Source organism: Clinocottus analis, unplaced genomic scaffold (genome assembly GCF_023055335.1).
Source record: "Clinocottus analis isolate CAN_PGR_092001 unplaced genomic scaffold, fCliAna1.0.p SCAF_5, whole genome shotgun sequence".
NCBI classification, from domain to species: domain Eukaryota; kingdom Metazoa; phylum Chordata; class Actinopteri; order Perciformes; family Cottidae; genus Clinocottus; species Clinocottus analis.
This window is the reverse complement of record NW_027176207.1, coordinates 18,704,120-18,723,999: the sequence shown is the minus strand read 5'-3', so window position 1 is coordinate 18,723,999 and position 19,880 is coordinate 18,704,120. Positions and strand designations below refer to the sequence as shown.

At 47.2% G+C, this 19,880-nt stretch overlaps 2 protein-coding genes across 2 annotated transcripts; one reads left to right on the top strand and one right to left on the bottom strand.

The window, feature by feature from the left end:
• Positions 1–316: 316 nt before the first annotated feature.
• gemin5 (gem (nuclear organelle) associated protein 5) lies at positions 317–14,612 on the bottom strand. The gene is made up of 28 exons (XM_068600330.1): positions 14,381–14,612; positions 13,378–13,532; positions 12,321–12,502; positions 11,763–11,914; positions 11,484–11,582; positions 11,109–11,241; positions 10,503–10,668; positions 9,596–9,808; positions 9,425–9,510; positions 8,561–8,643; positions 7,840–7,976; positions 7,506–7,579; positions 6,955–7,136; positions 6,693–6,832; positions 5,977–6,148; positions 5,630–5,845; positions 5,466–5,522; positions 5,175–5,300; positions 4,975–5,070; positions 4,678–4,815; positions 3,833–3,980; positions 3,599–3,718; positions 3,305–3,515; positions 2,650–2,916; positions 2,411–2,573; positions 1,567–2,011; positions 1,361–1,448; positions 317–1,027 (listed from the first exon to the last, which is right to left on the bottom strand). Exons 1-28 carry the CDS (start codon positions 14,520–14,522, stop codon positions 863–865), a joined length of 4,356 nt encoding a protein of 1,451 aa, XP_068456431.1. The 5' UTR covers positions 14,523–14,612; the 3' UTR covers positions 317–862.
• Positions 14,613–14,880: 268 nt separating this feature from the next.
• On the top strand, positions 14,881–17,852 carry mrpl22 (mitochondrial ribosomal protein L22). Its single transcript, XM_068600908.1, has 7 exons — positions 14,881–14,933; positions 15,034–15,076; positions 15,578–15,707; positions 15,904–15,969; positions 16,478–16,555; positions 16,652–16,721; positions 17,553–17,852. The coding sequence occupies exons 1-7, from the start codon at positions 14,909–14,911 to the stop codon at positions 17,759–17,761; spliced, it is 621 nt and encodes a 206-aa protein (XP_068457009.1). The 5' UTR covers positions 14,881–14,908; the 3' UTR covers positions 17,762–17,852.
• The last annotated feature ends 2,028 nt before the right edge of the window (positions 17,853–19,880 follow it).

Here is a 19,880-nt window from a genome sequence, read left to right as displayed (position 1 = left end):
ATTTTTTGCTTATGAAGATAGTCCAGCTGACGGGAACGTGGCGTGAACGTTACTGAAGATGAAGAGGCGTGTATTAATATGCAGATATTTGTCCCAGCAAGTGATTGGTTTCTGAAAGTCTAAATGTATGAAATGGAAATCTGAATGTTTTTGATCAAGTGGTTAAAAAATTGCAACGAGACATTCACGGATTCAGGAAAAAGAAACTTATTTTAGATTTAGCCTTTTAAATTCTACATTAAACGATTGTTCGAGCTGAAGTTTGTCATTTCAACCGTAATAAATAGAAGCTATCTTTACATAGTTATGATATATTAGCGCTGAATGAAGCACAGCAAACATTTTAAATGTCACAGACACACTTGCTTGTAGACTGAACGTCTACGTTGCTCTGAGGATTCAGGACGTGTTTATGATCTACTCGTGTTCAACCTCACAGCAGACCGGTCTTTTAAGATTTGGGGGATTTTATTAAATAGTCGGGATGGAGAATTGGGATTAGAACCCAGCGAGCTGCTGAAATTGTTTTAACATTTTCAATAGAGTATTTTATTGTTATTTGCAGAGTCCACGCTTCCACAATGCACAAACGAAAGAAAGTCATAAAAACAGTCATGTTAAAGTATAGTAGGTTATAGAAATACAAGAAAAAGTAAAAACTGTACGTCACAAGAAAGCCTTGTATTTTATGCTCTTAAAAATAGACAAAAAAAAGGAATATCGTGTCGAGTGTTAAGAATAAAACAGTCCTCAAATAGTAGTCAGAAGGCCTGAGCAGCATTTTCGTAATCAAACATGTATTTATTCAACAAACATCTGTACAGTGGAAGTGCTTCTCTCTCTCCGTCCATCGGCGACGGACTCAGGGGAGGAACCACCGGGAGGCTTTGGAGGCGGAGGCGTGCGTCCCGTGTTGGCGCAGCAGATCTTTGGCCTTCTGTTGGAGCGACGCCGACACGGACGGAGAAAACCTGGCGAGGTGCAGCAGAACCAGGCAGCACTCCACCACGTCCGGGTGAGGAAACATCTGAGAGGAGACGGAACCGGTCACTGGCAGCGCTAGCTTTAACGCGGCAAAACTGAAATGAACTTAAGTCTGGAGGGAGTTTATTCTAAGTGTGAATTAAACTCTTCCTGGGTTATTTAAGTACTACAGTCAGGTTCCTGTCCTCGTAATTTGAGGAACTAAAACGGAGGATGGACTCGTACTCGTCCATAAACATCTGGCAATCAAGACATCAGATGTTAAAAAGGTATTTGATGAGTAAAAAACTATAAATAATTTTGGTGTAAAACACGGTGAAGCTTGCTCTTCCTCCCGTGTAACCTCGTCCTGCATGTGTTGAGTTGGGAGTTGTACCTTTATCGTGTCGGGGAGGCCCACCAGCTGCTTCTGGTGTTCTGACATCTTGGCGGACAGAGAGAGCAGAGTCTCCGGGTCCTCGAGGCTGAGGGGCGGAGAAAAAATACAGATGCTAAATTGAAGCAGGATCGCACCTCAACGAATGAGTCATCATCATCATCAACATCATCATCATCAACCGTAAGCAATAATGGAGGCCTCACTGTTGCTTGTCGGATGGCTCTCCGCAGGCCGAGCTATGCCCGTCCTCCTCCTCCTCCTCTTCCTCCCCGGGCTCGAGCTGCCCCCCCTGGGCCCGGCTGTGCTTCAGCACCATGGCCGCCAGCCGCTCCTGGATCTCGCCCATCGACCTCTGGGCGGCCTGACAGGCGGCGTGGCGCTCGGACAGAAGCGCCGACGCGTCAAAGTCCAGCTCGTCGCGACCCGCCGGGCCGGCGCTCTCGTCGGACGCGTCTCCGTTCACCGCCTCGACGTCGCCGGAGGCCGGGAGGGGGACGCCGCTCTGGATTCGGACGGAGTCGCTCCACCAGTGTTCGTACAGACGGTGGTAATGGACGAATGCCTGCAGACTCTGAGCAGCGGCTTCGGGTTCCTCTTCTGCGAGATGAAGCACAGTGGAGTGTTTCCTGGAACAAACACTGACGTCACCTGAAGAAAAGAGTGAAAAAAACATTATAGATGGAGACGTGGCGGCTTACAGCTCACAAAACATTAATTTATCTATTGATCAATCAAACGACCTTTTAAAATTGAAGAAAGTAGCCATCACAAGTTCATACTATCAAATCGTAATGCGACCAGTCACCACAGGGTGGCGCCACATCCACTAAAAATAGTTTTGTCTTTGAAACTTGAGAACTTAAAATACTCAGTTTACACAGTTGGAAAAAAAATGTATACACACATTTTTTTTTATGTTTGAGATGCTTCTATTATCAACCTGAAATAAATCTCTTTGACGTAAAATAAAAACCATTTGAATGCCGGCATGCAAAATAGTTCTCTGTAAGAATAAAATATGAAAGATTTAGCTACGGGAAGACGTACCGTCTGGAAACAGCCGCCTGCAGAGCTCTGCGGAGGCGCAGAAGTGTCCGGTGTCTCGGGGCCAGGCCACCGCCCGCCACAACTCCTTCACCAGCTGACCGCCATCGCCCAGTAACCAGCTCAGCACGCCGCGGGTCAGGTGGAGGGACGAATACAGCTGAACCTGAGGACACGAGCGTTAGCGACTCCATCCCTGAACTGAAAAACATCCCGTGGGGACCGCCACCCATCCCCCGTACCTGTCTGAGAGGAATGTTGGCGGTGGGCGTGGGACTCTCGGCGGACGCCAGCTCCTGCAGAAGGGCGCCGGCGCCGCGGTGTCCCGCGGAACTTTGGGAAACGCCAAAGCGCTCCTCCCACGTGTCTCTCACTCGGTCCAGGAGGCCGTCGCGACGCTCGGCGGGCGGCGCCCGCGGGGCAGCGGCGGCGCGGGGCCGAGGTGCGGCTCGAGAGGCCGCCGGCGTCGCGGCCAGCAGCTCGGCGACGCAGAAATGGAGCCTGTGGACCTGCGGAAAGGGGGAAAGAAATTCTTCACCCTCTTCCGTTTTTCATGTCTTTTTATGAATCCCAAGCTTCTGGACTCGTCTTGAGTCGCGTGTCGTGATCATGAATAGTGACGTTTCCTGCTCAAAATGGACAATACGGTTCATATATACTTTGTTTTCACTAAACGGTCAAAGAACCATATATGGTCATTTGGTGGATGTTCATTTTCTACCTAAAAATATATATTTCTTTTAATTGTCACAACCATAAAAGGAGTATAATTATGTCCTCCAATAGCGCTCTAGGGTTGACATTTTGAATTTCAAAGTATTTGAATGAGTAACCTATAAAGGGTTAAAGAAATAAAATCATCGGTGTTGCAGGAAACATTTTCTTTCCGCCACTGACCAGCAGGTTCTCCTGCGAGCTCAGGACCTCCTGGGCTCCGATCCAGTCCTGAGCGGCGACCAGGTCCTTCGCGCACCTCAGCGCCAGCGACCGAGCCAGAGCGACCTCTCCCGAGATTCTCGCCAGACCGGCCGCCGCCGTCAGCGAGGGGACGTCGTTCTTCCTGGCGATGACCTTGGCGGCGTCGAAGCTGGCCCCGGCAGCCAGGTGACTGACGGAAGAGATGGACATCGTTTTAAATGGTTCGTATCAAGCGCCCGGCGCGACCAGAGGCAGCGATATCACCGTTCGCACCATTTAGCGGCCGCGGAGAAATGGCCGTCCTTCTCCAGCGTGGCCGCCCAGCAGGTGTACAGCTCCTTCAGGACGGGCTCGTCGGCCGGCAGCCGGGCTTTGACCAGAGCTATGGCCTCCCTGAGAGAAGAACAAAACAACTTTAAAAGTTCATGACTGAAAGAATATTCCAGAAAAAGAAGCAAATAGCCACTTCTTGTCCATTCAACACTCGAAAAGATGAAGGGAGTGAACCTGTAGAGCTTGTGCGAGCGCAGCAGGTCCACGGCCTCGTACAGCTTGTTGAGCGACAGCAGGTGGGACGCTGCCTTCAGGTACTGCTCCTGCAGACACAGCTGCTTGACGTAGGCCTCCGCCGCCCGGCTCCACACCTCGAACCCGGCTGGAGGAGGAGACGCAGACATGGATGAGGAGGCTTATTCGGGTATTGCAGCAATTCTTGTTGCATTTCATCAGCTGTGAACATTATTGCAACGTCACGTCGTTCTTATAAGACTCTCGATTTTATGTTTGATTCCACTTGTAGTCACTGTGGCCGTGTGCCTTGTTCTTGCTTAGTTTTTGAGATAAAATAAGATAAATACCGTAAAAGTCGGGTTACAAGCCGCTTCTTCCTTCTGTGGGATTCTCCGCTGTAGCAAGCTAGCGCTGCTGCTAGCTGCTGTTGCTGCTGCTGCTGCTGCTGCTGCTACTACTGCGCGCCCTGGTCCCGCCACCTTTGGTGTTTGTCGATGAGCTAGCAGTAAGCTAGCAGAGAGCTAGCAGGGGGCGAGCTGCAGCTATAATGTCGAGCTAGCAGCAGCTATAATGTCGAGCTAGCAGCAGCTATAACGGAGAGCTAGCAGCAGCTATAACGGAGAGCTAGCAGCAGCTATAACGGAGAGCTCGCAGCGCTGCTAGCTGGCTATAGCAGGGAGACACACCGAAGGTAGTAGCGGCTTGTAACCTGACTTTTACGGGTGAAAAGATATGCAAGAAAATAGAAATAAGCTGAGATGCCATTCATATCTTTAGCAGGTTTTTTTTTAGTATCACCAGCCTCTTAAATAAACACTGAAGCTCGAGATCAAAGTCTGTACCCATGGGCGCGATGGACAGCAGGTGGTCGCTCAGCTCCCCTTTCTCCGCGGCGAGCTGCAGCGCCCCCTCCAGGTCTCCGGTCCACAGCCGCAGGTACACGACCGAGTCGAAGTGACCCGCCTCCACGTGGCCGTCCTCTGGAGGACGAGAGACACACACAAGCTTTACTGACACATCGAACATCTTTCGCCCCGCTGAAGGCGCCTTTCTCCTACAAGCTCTGACTCGTGTCGATAACACGAATGGACATCACAAAGAAAATGATTTAAGGTTGAATAATAATAAAACCCACACACCTTCTGCCTCAAACATGCGGTACAGAGCCTGTCTGTCAGAGAAGAGGCCCAGATGGATGTGCTCTCCTTGGCCTGGGACGCACCCTGCAGGGGGAGCTGGAAACCACACACACACACACACACACACAGTTAATACTCTCTCAAAACCGTCTTTCTCTATACTGGCATCACCGTGAGAACTGACACACTGGGGTTTTTACCGCTGCTGTGTGTGACGGAGGCCAGCGTGACGCAGTCCTGCAGCAGGTCCTCTTTGGGCCGATGGTCCATGGCGGTGCTGAGGGGCAGCATGGAGCGAGGCTTCTTCTTCTTCAGCAGGTTTACGTCTAGAGACACGCACGCACACACACACACACACAGACAGAGAGACAGACACACACACACACACACACACACAGACACCCTTGCTGTTACATTCAAAAAATTGTGTGTGTGTTTAAAAAAAAAATTAAAATACAGCTGACGTTGTTTTAGAGATTTAAAACACGTACCTGGTTTGTCTTTGCTTTTCACAGCAGAGAAAGATTTTCTTTGCATCTCAAAAGCGGCTGAAACACAAGTTCAACATTACGGTCGCTAAACACTTTAAAAATCCCAACAATGTTATGTTTTCTTTTGTTTTCTGTCTCCAACCTGTAACAAACTACTCTCTAACCTGACGGAGGCGCAGGACTGTTGGTTGAGCCGACCTCATCCTCCTCCTCATCTTCCCCAGACGGCTCCTGCCCCTTCGCCGTCTTCCCCACTCCTGCGACATGCTCGCCGTTCGCCTCTGGCGGCGCCGCTCCTCCGGCCCCCGCCGATTTCTTGTTCTTCTTCTTCTGCTTGGTGCCGGTCTTCATCTTCTCCTTCAGGTCGACCATCTTTTTCCCTGAGGGAGCGGGGATGAGGGGGGTGAGAAGCATGTGAACATTGCACCAACAAGGCAGAATAAAGAGTCAACTCCCTCACCTGAGGGACGTGGTTCTGCGTACGTGGTTCTGCGTACATGGTTACGCTCACCTTTAGGTGGGTTTGTGAACTCTTGTTTGGAGACTTTCCACTCCTGCAGGGTGAAGTCCTTCCCGCCGGTCCAGATCACGTCCGGGTCGACGGGCGACCAGTCCACGCACAGCAGGTAACCCACGTGACCCCGGTAGTTGGAGACGGCCGCCTCCTGCAGCACGTCCCACACCTGCACAGCAAAACGGTCCTGAATTATATTCACGAGCTTAAAGCGGGTAAATCAGAAAGGAGGAACGTCTGCAAAGAAAACATAACAAAAACACTGATTTACAATCCCGTAAAAGTCGGGTTACAAGCTGCTACTACCTTCGGTAGGTGACCCTACTAGCTCCCGGATGTAGCCAGCTAGCGCTGCTGCTAGCTCCCCGCTAGATCTAGTGCTAGCTCTCCGCTAGAGCTGCTGCTAGCTCTCTGCTAGCTCCCTACTAGCTCTCCGACAACCACCAAAGGTAGCGGGGACGCAAGCAGTAGCACCAGCAGCTAGTAGCAGCGCTAGCTTGCTAGCGGGGACACCCACCGATGGTAGGAGCAGCTTGTAACCCGACGTTTACGGCATTTAAAAAAGTAGAAAGCTAATGTAAGGAATCTTTTTTTTAATTTTTTTTAAACAAAACGAAAAAAAGGTCCACGAAACCAATCGACCCAAAACCCTCAAACTGGAGCACATGTGGCGCTGTGGGGTGGACATCTGGAACAGCCGGCCCGGTACTGACCTGGGCCGTGCCATCGTACGAGACGGTGACCAGCCGGGCCTCGTGGTGTGGACTCCAGGCCACGCCGGTGATTTTAGACGTGTGACCGCACAGCCTGCGGTACGGCTCCGTCAACACCGCGGGGCTTTCTGGGGGGTTCTCTGTGCCCAAAAAAAAACACAAATGTCAGCACCTGCCGAGCTTTTGAAACACTACATGCGCGAGATGTGATGTTAGCTACACCTCAGGGTTCACACACACACACACACTATGTGCCTCCTACCAATGACGGCGCGGAGGTCGTGCACGTAGACGGTGGCGTTGCTGGAGCCCGACGCCAGGAGGCAGCGCAGCTCGGCCGGGGCGTCCAGGTCGGGGTGCCACCGCAGCGCGTTGATGATCTTGTGGTGCTGCTGGATGCTGCACAGCAGCCGCAGGCTCGGGGCCTCGAACACCTCAATACACCTGCAGCAGAGAACGCGTGGTCAGAAACGGAAAGAGAGGGGATCGCATGGACTTTATAGAAAGGAAATTTAGAAAAAGGAACAAGGCGGAGACAATAAAAAAGGCCGGAAAAAAATGAAAAAGGCCGAAACCGCTTGACAAACTGTTTTTTTTTAGAGAACTTCGATTGGTTTCCATCTCTTCATCACAAATTCAGCATTTAAATTAAATATTTAACGAAAGGTCTCTCAAGATCTTCAACTTAGACCATCAACGATGATCTTTTTTGCGTTGCATAAATTGTTCTTGGCTGTCATCAGGATGGTTAAGTGGTCATGTGATCATAAACCTACGATGGGACCTAGTTTGGGCTCCCGGCTCCGCACTCACCCGTCCTCGTTGCCGATGGCGAGCACTTTCCCGTCTGGCTTCCAGCTGAGGTCGGTGTGCGGAGACAGCTTGTGCTGTTGGGGGGGAAGCAGAGGTCAAGTTTATAACAGACTCAAACCCAACAGCAGATGACTGCCGCCATCTTGTTTATCCTTCAAATTTCAAACCAGTCAAAGAAAACCTCCTTGTATCCTGGTGAAAACGTGGATCTACTTTGCTGTCGTATGATGTATTTAATGCCGTGTGGTTTCGGTGGCGTGAAACCCACACGTGGAAAAACAGACTGCAGGTCTCGTGACCCAGAGAACGACGTGACGCGCCCCCTCCCCTCTACCTTGATGCTGTTGGTGTCCCGGATCAGCCTGTCGATGTCCGAGGCCTCGGCGCTCAGCTTGTACGGATCGTGCTGCAGGATGACGCCTTCGCCGGAGCAGCTGTACAGACTGTAGGACGGCTTTCCTCCCGCGGCGCCTGAACGTCACACGGGAAAAGAATAGAAAAAACTATGGATGTGAAACTTTTAACACATCAGCCGTGTAGAACTTAGTAAGGCGTGCATCTGGAGCCGGCCGTCAGTCACCCTCACGGTCTGAGCCCATGAGATCACAGCGAGCCGCGGCGTCGGAGGGCCGCGGCGTCGGAGGGCCGCGGCGTTGGAGACCAACCAGCGGCTCCTTTTGTTCGTTTAGGGGCTCCCCGCAGATTGTCGGCGCGGCAACAATCAGGTTTACGGCTTCGAGAGCCGAGCGACCGAGGCGGTAATCAAAATGTCATCTGCCGACAGCTGGCGGAATTAACTTCCCAGGTCTAGATTTCCCCACGAGCGACCGAGGCGCACGGGGGAGGGGAGGCGAGCGGTGAGCGTTTCCTCGGCTCACTCGATTACTGAGTCAATTACACACAAGAAAAAGGGGCGTGTGGAGGCATTTGGGCTTTTTTTTGCTGACTCGTCCCGCCGCCAACGTTTTTTTTGCTGTCGTTTTTTTTTGTTTTGCTGGGTCGGAGCGTTTGGAGAGAAAACAGCAGCAGTTGCCGGGAGTTCATTAGGCGCTTACCAAACGACATCGGGGGGACCGGGGGCCCCCAGGCCAGCGTGTACACCGTCTTCCTGTGATAGGAGCTCGATATCTGAGGAGGCCTGGAAGGAGACGAAGCAGAACCCAGTCAGGAACACACAGCAGAGACAACCGCGGGACCATCAGGCGCTCGGAGGGGAATCACAGGATTATGGGAAAAATGCACAGCAAAAAAAAAAAAAAAAAAAAAGCAATACTTTTGACTTCTTGGCTTTCAGTTAAAAATCATTCACATAATTGTTTCATCAAAAAACGCCCCCTTCGGGTTTTTACAGGAGACAAATAAAAGATACGTCTATTTTCTGTTTTTTTTTCTACAAAAATGCATTCAGCGCATGCTCGGTTCCTTCTCCATGAAACACGTGCGAAGCAGATTTCTGAATATGTTGAACAACGCATTCTTCTCATCCGTGTTTGCATCCTGCCGGGCTTCTTCGCTGCTTCTGTCTGCGCTTTGCAATGCGCCTTTGCTTATTGACGCAATAAACTGTGGAAAATATATATATTTTTTGGTCTTATAATTGAGTACGGAGACGTGTCATTTGTCTAAGCGGCCCTTAACTCCTCGGCAGAAACTAAACTTTAAGCCATTTAAGTTCTAGTTCAGGAACAGCTGAGGCACTCTTTTGCCAGCCGGTTAAAAAAACTTTAACGTATGAAACGAAAGTTACGAAGATAACTCGGGTTCTATGAATCCTGGACAATGGTGTTCCACACTGGAACTGGACGGTGTGTGTGTGTGTATGTGTGTGTGTGTGTGTGTACAGACTGGTGTGAGCAAAGTGTTGAAGACTTGAATATCTCAGAGACGACAAATGAGAATCTCAACATAATGAAACTCACCTGTTTGAAAAGACTTCGTAGATCCCGACTTTACCATCGTCTGTTCCAAAAGACAAGGACCCCTCTTTCTTTGGGTGCCACGCCAGCTGCAGTGAATAAAAAAAGGTTTCTTGACACACTTCATCTCATGTGTAGTTCAAGTGCAAAGAGAAGAAGCCAAAACCCTCGTACCGCCGTGACTTTGGACTTGATCCCCTGCCAGAAGGACCGGGTGTCGTACTGGTTCTGGGTGGTCAGCGTGTTCCACACCCGGATCATGTTGTCGCCGACGCCCAGCGCCAGGCACCCCGTCCCCACGGGGGAGAAGCTCAGCGCGTAGACGAAGCCGCCCAGCGTGGGCAGCGTCCAGCAGCAGTCCAGAGAGGCCAGGTCCCAGCATTTAATCTGGGGACACGAGGGTTTAGGGCCCGGGGCTCTCGGAAAATGCTCCAATCCTGCTTTAACCTTTTGGAAACCGTGTGCGAAAATCTTCCCGCACCAATTTTAAGTCCCCGCATGCCCCATTTAGACAATCATTTGGCATAAAATACTTCATTTTTCCATGTTTTAACCTAACGACACAGTTTTTTGACTGAAACTCCTTCCCAACAGGCCGATGCTTTGTTTTATTGTGATTTTTATTGCAGATTCTGATTCTTTAGGTACTAAGCTTTCCAAAAAGGTGTCTTATTGATGCTCCAGGAGGCATTTTTGGGGAATGTGGCTCATATCATGCTAGATGTTTATAGATACGATCAAAATATCTTTCAAAACAGATTTGTTTTTTTGCAGATATACATTTTTTTCCCAAGACTTTGATGAACAAATACATACAATAAACACAAGCATTGGAATTAATTTGGGGCTCCTATGATGACTCAGACCCAGGGAAAACGAGGTCTGGAGACAAAATGGTTTCCACAGTTTTCAACGGGTTAAACTCAATATTAAATAGTGCGTTTCAAAGAAGTCTCAATATTTCATTGTTGTTTGGTTCAGCACAACGATTCAGGCTTTTTTTGAGGCCTGAACTATTTCCGATAAACATGGCGCCCGTCGGCGATAATAAGTAAAGCTCGGTTGGGCGCCGCAGACCGACCTCTCGGTCCATGGAGGTGCTGATGAGCAGCTCTCGGCCGTCCTGCAGGCGGAGTGAACTCATGTTGAAGGTGATCCTGCTGTGGTTCTGTCCCTCTGAGGACGTCCCAAACAGAGTCCACCTCCCCTTCCCCGAACGGGTCAAGTCCCACATCACCAACTCACCGCTGGGATCGCACAAACACACACAAGAACACACACACAAGATGAGCACGTTTACAGCAAGCTCAAGCTCAATTGCAGATAGTTAGTTTGCAGATAGAATAGAAGGTAACTACACATGTACACGTCTGTGCACAGCAAATGAAGAACCCAATAATACAAAAATGATGAATCTTTTGCAGTTTATTATTTGTCATTTTAGCCAGAAAGATATATCCTGATGACAGAAGACTATAAATAAGGATTAAATAAACCTACAAAAAAGGTTTTCAAGTGAAACTTATGGGGAAATGGTCAGCAAAGTCATTAATTAAGTGTTTATGAATGTCATGTCATGTTTCATCAGGCTCTTTCTGATGTCTCCATTGATAAGAGGTGTGTTTGTGTGTGTGTGTGTGTGTGTGTGTGTGTGTGTGTGTGTGTGTGTGTGTGTGTGTGTGTGTACCCGAAGCAGCTGGACACAAGTTGTGATGGCCGTCCTTTCGGCCAGTGGACGTGGAGCCAGAGTCTCTCTTTGACACTGGGGTCGACTGCAGAGCCTCGTTTCTTCAGATACGGCAGCTTCATGGTCATCACACCTGCAGGAGATGAGGATCATCGATTTAAATTATTATTTTTTTTATCATAAAATGTACCGTAAACCTTAACTTTGCTTTTGCTGTGCAATGAAATTTCTTTGTTTCACTGAATATTTAAATAATATTTTTTGTATTTATTATAAACGAACAATAAATCTCTGTGTTTCAGGTTTCTTAATGAACCACAGCCATCCTGTGAAAGCGTTTTCACAAACGGTCATCAGCTCAGAAGAATCTCCTACTTTTTCCCTTCGCTGTGCTCCAGATCCTCAACGTCTGGTCTTTGCTTCCAGACGCCAGATAGCAGCTCTTCTCGTCTCCTGCAGACTCTCCACTGGTCGCTGTGGGATGAGAGAAAAAATGCACAATGTACAAATTTCTGCATCACATGTTTCTCCTGTCAAACTTGTATTATTGTAGAAATAACATGCATTAAAAAAAACCCTGCAAAACAATTGTGCACCAGACTAATGTCGGCGTGGTGTTTTGTTGTATTCGTCACAGTGGCTGCACACCGCTACCTTCCATGTCCTCCAGTCGGGTGCAAACGGCGTCCTCGCCGACCACCGGCGACCACGCCAGGGAGTGGATCTCGTCGTCGTGTCCACGCAGACGATGCGTCACCTCGCCTTTCCTGCTCACGTCGATCAGCACGATCATCCCGTCCTTGTACCTGAAACAGGAAGGAGACAGACGTCTTCACCACCGAGACATTTATTCGACTTCGCCGCTGCAGACAAACGATTTGATTCAACTTTACAGTGATGAGATGCACTCAGAGGCCATTTTCATAAGAAATGTTATGAATTCTATTAATTTAGCATTAGTTTTGATTATCTTTATTATCATTATTATTATTAGTAGTAGTAGTAGTAGTAGAAGTAATAGTAATAGTAGTAGTAGTAGTGTCATTATTATACTAAGTCTAAAGGTTTCATAGTTATGAAGTACTAAAGAACACTTCTAGGTGTCGTAACCACATCAAGCCCCTCTGAAAGCCTTAACTTTTGGTTCAGATTATAATTTCTAGACTCCGTTCACAGAACACAGATTGAAAGCGCAGCGTGGCAGCGTCTCACCCCACAGCCACAGAGCTCCAGCTGTGAGGGGAGCAGGCGATGCAGAAGATGGTCCTGGGCTCCGGGAAGAAGCTGGCGGTGTCCCCCGTGTGGTGCCAGTGACAGACCACGATGCCCTTCTCGTCCCCCGACACCACCAGGTTCTTGTCCACTGGGGACCAGTGCACCGCTGCCACAGAGTTCTGTGTGTGGGGAAACAACAACAACTGGGGTGACATCCTGTCGACACGATGTGAGTTTTACTAATCAGGCTTCAGAAAGTTTCAGACTGCTGTTATCAAGGGTTTTCTACCTTAATGGGAAATCAAAACGGAAGGAAACAGACTTTGTGAGTGCTGCAATTTCAATGCTTATAACGAAGAATGAACAAACACATTATTGTTCTCCACAAGACCTGATTAGTCATTTAGTCTGAAAGCATCGTTATCACTATAATAAACTAAAAGGAGAAAGAAAAACACCCTAAATAGAAAGCCCTCTTTTGCCTCTCTGAATCAATTTAAATTAAAACCAATTGTTTCACTCGTCGTTCACATGAGGCCAACAATTCTCTCGTTTATGAGGAGGAATTCAGACTGAATCTGTTCCCAAAGATGGAAGCACAACCAGCCTGCGTCCATCTGTGGCTTTTATTTGTCAGATCAAGCCAAACCGCGGAGAAATGATAGCCTCGAGGCATAATTTGAAGCAAATAATGGAAACTTAGTAAGCAATGCCCTTCCTTAACCTTGACAACTGCTATAAAAAAACAAAATGCCCTCGAGAGAGAACAGAATTCCTGCAGGATGAGCAGCTTGGAAGCAAACTGTAGAAATCTGTGCCGTTCGTCTCCCTCCGCATCCTGTCGAGCTCAGATGGTTAGCTTTCTCCCAGCAAACCCACTCTCGCCATAACAGCATGCAAAAAACATTTCAAACCAGACATGCTCCTCTATTTGCTTCTCAAAATCTGGAGAGAAAGACTGAGCTGACAAAGCAGCAAGCCTCCTGGTTGCCGCTGCTGCAGGGCTGACGGTAGCCTGCAGAGGGCGCCAGCGCGGCACAGTGTTGACACTCACCTGGTGGGCGACCTGCTCCCGTATTAAAACCTTGCTGTCCGAGTCCCAGAAGCGAATGGTCCCGTCGTTGGAGGAGCTGACGCAGATGTGACTCTGCCCCACATGCTGACAGAAAGAAAAGCCCGTGACCAAGTCTTTATGGCCGACAAGCTCTCCTGCAGGGGAAACCACAGGTAGAATATGGAGAGATTAGGAAAGAGGCCGCAATATACCCAAAAAACTGAGGGAAAAGTAATCTGATTGATTTGTTTTTTGAGATTAGAATCAAATCATGTTTCAATGAAAAAACATTTGACACAGGAAATACAAGTATGAGGTCCACTGTGGGTCTGGAAAAGCTGTTCTTCTGGATTGTGACTTTAAATTTAAACCCTGCATTAAAAATTGGAGGTGTGTCTGGGGTGTTCGTGTGTGTGTGTGTCTGTAATTGAGCATCTATGGGTTAGTCTGTGCTATTGAGTTGTAGTGTAGGAATTATAGGATAAAGTGGTTTTTGATTTGTTTCATGCTGAAGGTTTAAGATGGACTTTACTGCTTTGATTTTAGGCAATTCTTTATTTATCTTTTTTTAAATTTTTTAATCTGCCTTGCAGGTCCCCAGACTTTTTTTTCTGAGGGCAATAATACATCGACTCCCCTTTATGTGATGACATTATGCATTTAAAACAAATAGTGAAAAATGCCCATCCCATTTTTCCAGTGCCCAACATGACGTCTTGAAATTGCTCATTTTGAAAGTCATCTTTTGATATTCAAGGTCTGTCTGTGAGTGACTGACTTATTGATCAACTAATTACGTCAGCACCAGACTGTGCAGATTACCAATCCAGCCAGATGATCAGACGTCTGTTTCCCTTCCAGTACTTGACCCCAGGAGCTGAAATCCACACACCTGAGGTGACCTGATCACCTGCACGTTCACTTTTCAGCCCTGTAGAGGCTCGAGGAGGAGCACCTGAGTGACCGTGTCTCTCTGTGTGTGTGTGGTGCCCCGCGGACTCACCTGTAACCCTGCAGGAGGATGCAGATACATCAATCAAGAAGATGATGTTTTTGGCTCCGACGCCCAACAAACCACTGCCGTTGACGTCACTGCAGCGGGAGCAGTACCAGTTGGGGGAGGCGGGGAGCGACCTTTCGTGCATGATTCCTCTGGTCGCTTAAAAGTTTACGAATTCTCTCACAAAGTCTGATAAAAAGCTAAACCAAACTTCTCACATGTTAGCTGCACTGTCGTCGCCACTACATTAACGGCCGTACGGCCAGCGTGGTGTCGTAAATTCTGCAAGTGCCGAGTACGGAATCCGAGTTAGGTCAAAATACATCGAGTTTGCGGTTTTAAACATAGTCTATTGTTGAAAAAACGATTACAGCATTTTTATGCCATTAAAAAATAAGCTTAACTTAACGTGATAATATTCAGCCAAATTGTAGCCACTTTATATTCGGAAAAGACGACAAATCGCTAAACGAATGTCGCTGTAAACATTTCTACCGTCAAGCAGACACTGTGGTGTCGTAAAAAAGCAAGATGGCGACTCCAATGACAGGACGTGGTAAGAGAAATGCAGTTTATTTTTTCCACAAATGTATGACATGTTATGACATGTATTGCGTCTGCTGACGTTATTTTAACGGGTTGGTAATTGTTTCCAGGGATGGCTTTTCTTAGGAATTTATCCGGGGTGTTGCATTCGAGGTAAGTGCATTGATATCGTAAATTGGAGCATCATAGCTAACGTTAACGTCTGTCTCTGCAGAAGGAGACATTTTAACCATGTAATGCCATCTTGTTTCTATCATAGTACACTTGCACACGACGTATATTATATAATGAACTTGTATAAGTCGTCTACACACTCTTCACAATGGTTCTACATTAACAAAACAAATGCGTTGGGCCATTTTCACCTTCAAGCTTTCTTCAAACGACCAGCATCAGTGTAATTAGTGTTTGTGATATTACGTTTAGTTAACAAGTCTTAGCTCACAGTGCCAGTAGCATTACTCATGGACACACGTCATTTAAACACTTTACAGTATCCTGACATGGTAGAAAAAACAACGTGTTATGTTGGTTAGAGACCTGTAATAATCTTCAGGGCAGATCTGACATAGAAAGTGAGCACGTCGAGATCGGTCACATATGCAATTCAATGCTTTTTATTGTATTTCTTCCTTTCCCTGAACGTCTCTCCAGGTTGGCGGTTCTCGGTCCTCAGCATCTCTCGTCTCTCCACACCAGCACCTCGCTGGACTCGAAGGTCTGGGAGAGGAGAAACCTGAAGATGTATCCGCCTCAGCAACCACATGAGGAACGCAGGCCAGCTGTAAGTCATTTTTGTCGGCTTATAATATAAAGTGTAGAGTCAGAGGGGTCACCTGCAGGAAACTGAGTGGATGAAAGGACTTGTAAATATGTATTTGAGTAAGAAAAGCAATTTTATATCCCTCAAACTGTGCACGAGATGTCTCTTGTCTCTACAAATATCTGAATATGTTTCGGGGTGGGGTTTTCTTCTTCAGGAGGTCCACCACAGCAGGAGGCAGATCAAGTACAGCAAAGACAAGATGTGGTACCTGGCCAAAATGGTAAGAATTGTCTCATCAGTATCGTATCATGTAGATTATATCTCACCCATCACCTCGGTCAAATGATTTAAAGCGGATGCCTGTTGATGAAAGTCAGCCCAGAGAAATGTGGAGTTTAAACTTGTACTTGTAACAGCTGTGTAGTTCGTTTATAGCCGGACATTTGCTTTTTACTGAAAAAAGTGGCGTCAGAAAAGTGGCGTTCACTTGTGACAATTATCTTGGTAAACAAAACATGGAAGAATCAAAAACGTTTGTTTGCCACAGAGCTTCATTTCGGCACTAATCCTAAAATCCAATGAATCCCATCGGCTTGTCGAGGAAGCCAGTGTCTTCCTGCAGCTCTCTGTGTGGCCCTCGGGTCTAGAGTGGTCAGGGTCGACTTAAAACATGGTGCTCAAAAAAAGAAGAAGTGTCTTCCTCGGCTGTGGCATTGCCGTACGGTCCTAATGACTGTGGACCCAGCGGTGAAGTTACTGCGTGGCCTCACTGTCGGTCCCCTTCACAGATCCGAGGGATGAGCATCGACGATGCCATTGCACAGCTGCAGTTCAACGACAAGAAAGGAGCAAAGATCATGAAGGAGGTTAGTGGCGGCTTGTTCACATTTTTCATTATTGTGCATTTACTGTAACGTTGACACTCTGGATGAATGTATTTCTCTTGTGTTTTGTTTCTTCAGGTTCTTGAGGAAGCTCAAGAGATGGCGGTCAAAAATCACAACGTAGAGTACAAATCCAACCTGTATGTAGGTAAGTGTCTACAGCGCTGACGGGATACACAACTACAGTGTAAACTACTGCACATTATTCACTCAACAGAACCACCGTGTGCTAAAAACAAGAGAACTCAGGTCAGACTCGGGATACACTGACACCGTATGTCTGGTCGTATCGGTGACAATCGGGGCCGATCTACTTAATTAAATTATGCTGTATCCATTAGATTGGAATTTTAATTATTGTTTAGGCTTCGACCAATTTGTTGAGGCATCAATTTAAAAAAAAAAAAAGTTTTTCCAAGTTGATGGGTGTATGTTTTTAGTATTTTCAAAATAAACATGTCAGAAAGTGTACATCTTTATATTTATCTGTTACATTTTTGTTTTACAAAGTGAGTGCAGCACGGTGTAAGTCGAGCCTGATGTTGCGCATAATTACAAATAAAAGTGATCCTCGTCACAAAGTGGGACAAACTACTAATTAGTGAAACGTCGGATCGGTATCGAGTAATCTCAGATATCTGTATTGGTGTCGAGACTGAACAAGAGGGATCAGTGCATCGACCTTCAGTTGGGAGGAGGAGCAATGATTTTTTTATTTTCTTTAAAGCATAGATTACTTTTGAGTTCAGATGGTGTGCATTGTGGGTAATTGATGTGGAGTTGAGGACGTTATCACAGATAAGCCTAAACTCAGCAAAAAGTTATACCAGCTTTTATTCAAAGGCACCTCTACGAATGAAATGAGTATTCTGTACCGTATCTCTTTCTCCCGCTGTGTTTATCTCATCCCCTCTTTAATAACACACCAACCCGCCCCGCCCCTTCCTGTATCTCCTCCCTCCGTCCCCTCCTCCTCCAGCGGAGTCCTACTCCGGTAAAGGGAAGTACCTGAAGCGGATCCGATACCACGGCAGGGGGATGTTCGGCATCATGGACAAAGTCAACTGTCACTACTTTGTGAAGCTGGTGGAGGGCTCGCCGCCCAAAACCGTGGAGAAGACCAGCTTCGACCAGGCCAAGGAGTACGTCCAGTCCCTCAAGAACCGAACAATCATCCACAGCCTGTAGACGCGCCCATCGCAGAATATTTAACGTGTACCTTTTACTGTGTGAGTGTGTCGGTTTCATTTGACTTCTGTAAATAAACAAGTGAAAAAACGGGTTATGTTATCTTCATTGTCTTGTGTATTATTTTTTAAAACAACATTGACTGTAGCCAGTGATGCGGCTTTAAATACGGCAACGACCGCTTCAGACGGACCAATTTAAGACAACTTTTAAGCACAGTTTGCGACGTGAAAGGAAGGAAGAGCTTCTTAATTCCAGAATTTCACTTGTTGAGGCTAACACCTGTGATCAAAAGTGTAGTTTGCCACTAGCTTCCTCTTCCCGCTGCAAGCCACCGACACGCCAAACGCACTGGTGTGGAAAAAAACACCTCAAACAATCAGTAAATGTCGTTTTGTGCCACTTCATAGTCACTTCCAGCAGCTTGGTTTGAACTCCATGGTTGAGGTCGTTGCTAATGAGCAGTTGAGCAACCGTACCTAATAAAGTGGCTGGCGAGCGTGCGGGTAATTAGGATTCGTTTGACATGCTTACTGGGAGAAATATGTTAATTCATTCTATTAATATCTACACGTAACCGAACATGTGCTGTAAGTCTTTTTTTTTTTCCTTCCACATTTCCATGAACGATAGTTTATTTCAAAGGGTTTGCTAACAACACGTGTGAGGAGTTTCATGCCTGGGAGGGAGTCGGGGTGAGATGGTTTTCAGTGTGTGTGTGTGTGTGTGTGTGTGTGTGTGTGTCGTCGCTTCCTCGTGGTGACGGGTCTGCTCGTTGTGTTCGGGGGGGACAGCGGTGACTATAACTCGTCCCGGCCCGGAGAACAAACCCGTCAGCTTCACTGTTCGTCCTCCCGACGCTTTACAACCACTCGGGTGCGAGCCTGCAGACGTCCTGAGAACAACAGGGAAACGATAGGATGGAAGTGACTTCAGTCTGGAGAGAAGAGGAAGGAAAAAGTTTGATTTAATGCCTAACAACCGGTTTCTTTAAATAAAAAAAGACAATTATGTTAATGTTCCCATAATCTTTTAATGTAGGTCGGAGAACTCGCATGTAAATTGCTTATTTGTTTAATTTGTTCCTTTTTTTTTCTCCAACGTGTTTTTGGCTTTCTTATCTCACGCTCCTGCAGGACGTGATTATGTTTACCTGCTGTCCTTCATGTCCTCGTCTATTTATTGTTCGCCTTCTCCTTTGAATCCCGCGTCATTATTGGTTGTTATTCTGCTAATAAATTGAATTTGGCAGCAAAGAAAAACATCCTCAGAAGAACAAACTGGGGAGGAAAATGCACTCTTCTGGGGGTTGTGTGTTTTCGAAAAGGTCACAGTTTCTCAGCGTTGTGGAGGCCCGGAGCTTCGGTCTCTGCTGTTTCCTAATTGGCCTTTGGTTTCCCCGTTTGGTGACGTGAGTGGTTCAGCTCCAGTCGGGCCCGTCGCCGCGTCTGAGCGGCTCTGAGCGGCTTTGAGTGGATTTTTTTCCTCGAATAAAAATGCCATCTGCTGGCCCCAATTTCAGCAGACAAGTGCCCTCAATCTCAGGTTTGGAGGGCCGGCTCGGTCCCTCAGCACAAAGCAGCGTGGACTTCAGAAAAAGAGCAAAAGGTTTCCATCTTCCTTCTGTTTTCTTTTCCCTTTACTCGCTCAGTACCTGAGCGTCTGTCTTTACTCTGAATCTCTTCCGCCTCTCCGAGCGCAAACATGCAGGAAACCATTAAAGGAATATGAATTATTTACAATTTAAGATGTATCTGTGCATTAACTGTACTATGCTACATAGTGACAGTTTGTAACTTTTTTTTTTGGTGTTGGTGTGACTCAAGATTTTTTATCTTGTAGGAAATGTGCCGCAACTTAAAAAAGATTGAAAAACACGGATTTCAACACCTTTCTAGGAAAGTCCCGGCACAGAGTTTATAGACTCTTCCACAAAACTATCCACAGGTAAAAGGTTAGCGCACCGTGACACACACACAGAGACGGAGAAGGATGATGTCATGGATCCATGAAGACGCATTCAGGAGCATTTTAAAGTGTTCGTACCACACAAAACAACAGAACACTGCTTTCTCTTTTAGTTTTCACAAACAGCTTTCCTTCTCTCCAACTGTAATCA

Bases quoted from the DNA above. Each gene is read 5' to 3' on its own strand.
- gemin5 (XM_068600330.1), bottom strand. From the start codon at position 14,522: ATGCACGAAAGGTCGCTCCCCGCCTCCCCCAACTGGTACTGCTCCCGC. The intron at 11,242-11,483 runs GTAGGAGATTCT...CATCTCCTGCAG, and splicing joins GAGCACAGCGAAGGGAAAAA to GTGTGATGACCATGAAGCTG. The intron at 7,137-7,505 runs GTGAGTGCGGAG...TCTCTGCTGCAG, and splicing joins GCCATCGGCAACGAGGACGG to GTGTATTGAGGTGTTCGAGG.
- mrpl22 (XM_068600908.1), top strand. From the start codon at position 14,909: ATGGCGACTCCAATGACAGGACGTG. The intron at 16,556-16,651 runs GTTAGTGGCGGC...TTGTTTCTTCAG, and splicing joins GAGCAAAGATCATGAAGGAG to GTTCTTGAGGAAGCTCAAGA. The intron at 16,722-17,552 runs GTAAGTGTCTAC...CTCCTCCTCCAG, and splicing joins CAAATCCAACCTGTATGTAG to CGGAGTCCTACTCCGGTAAA.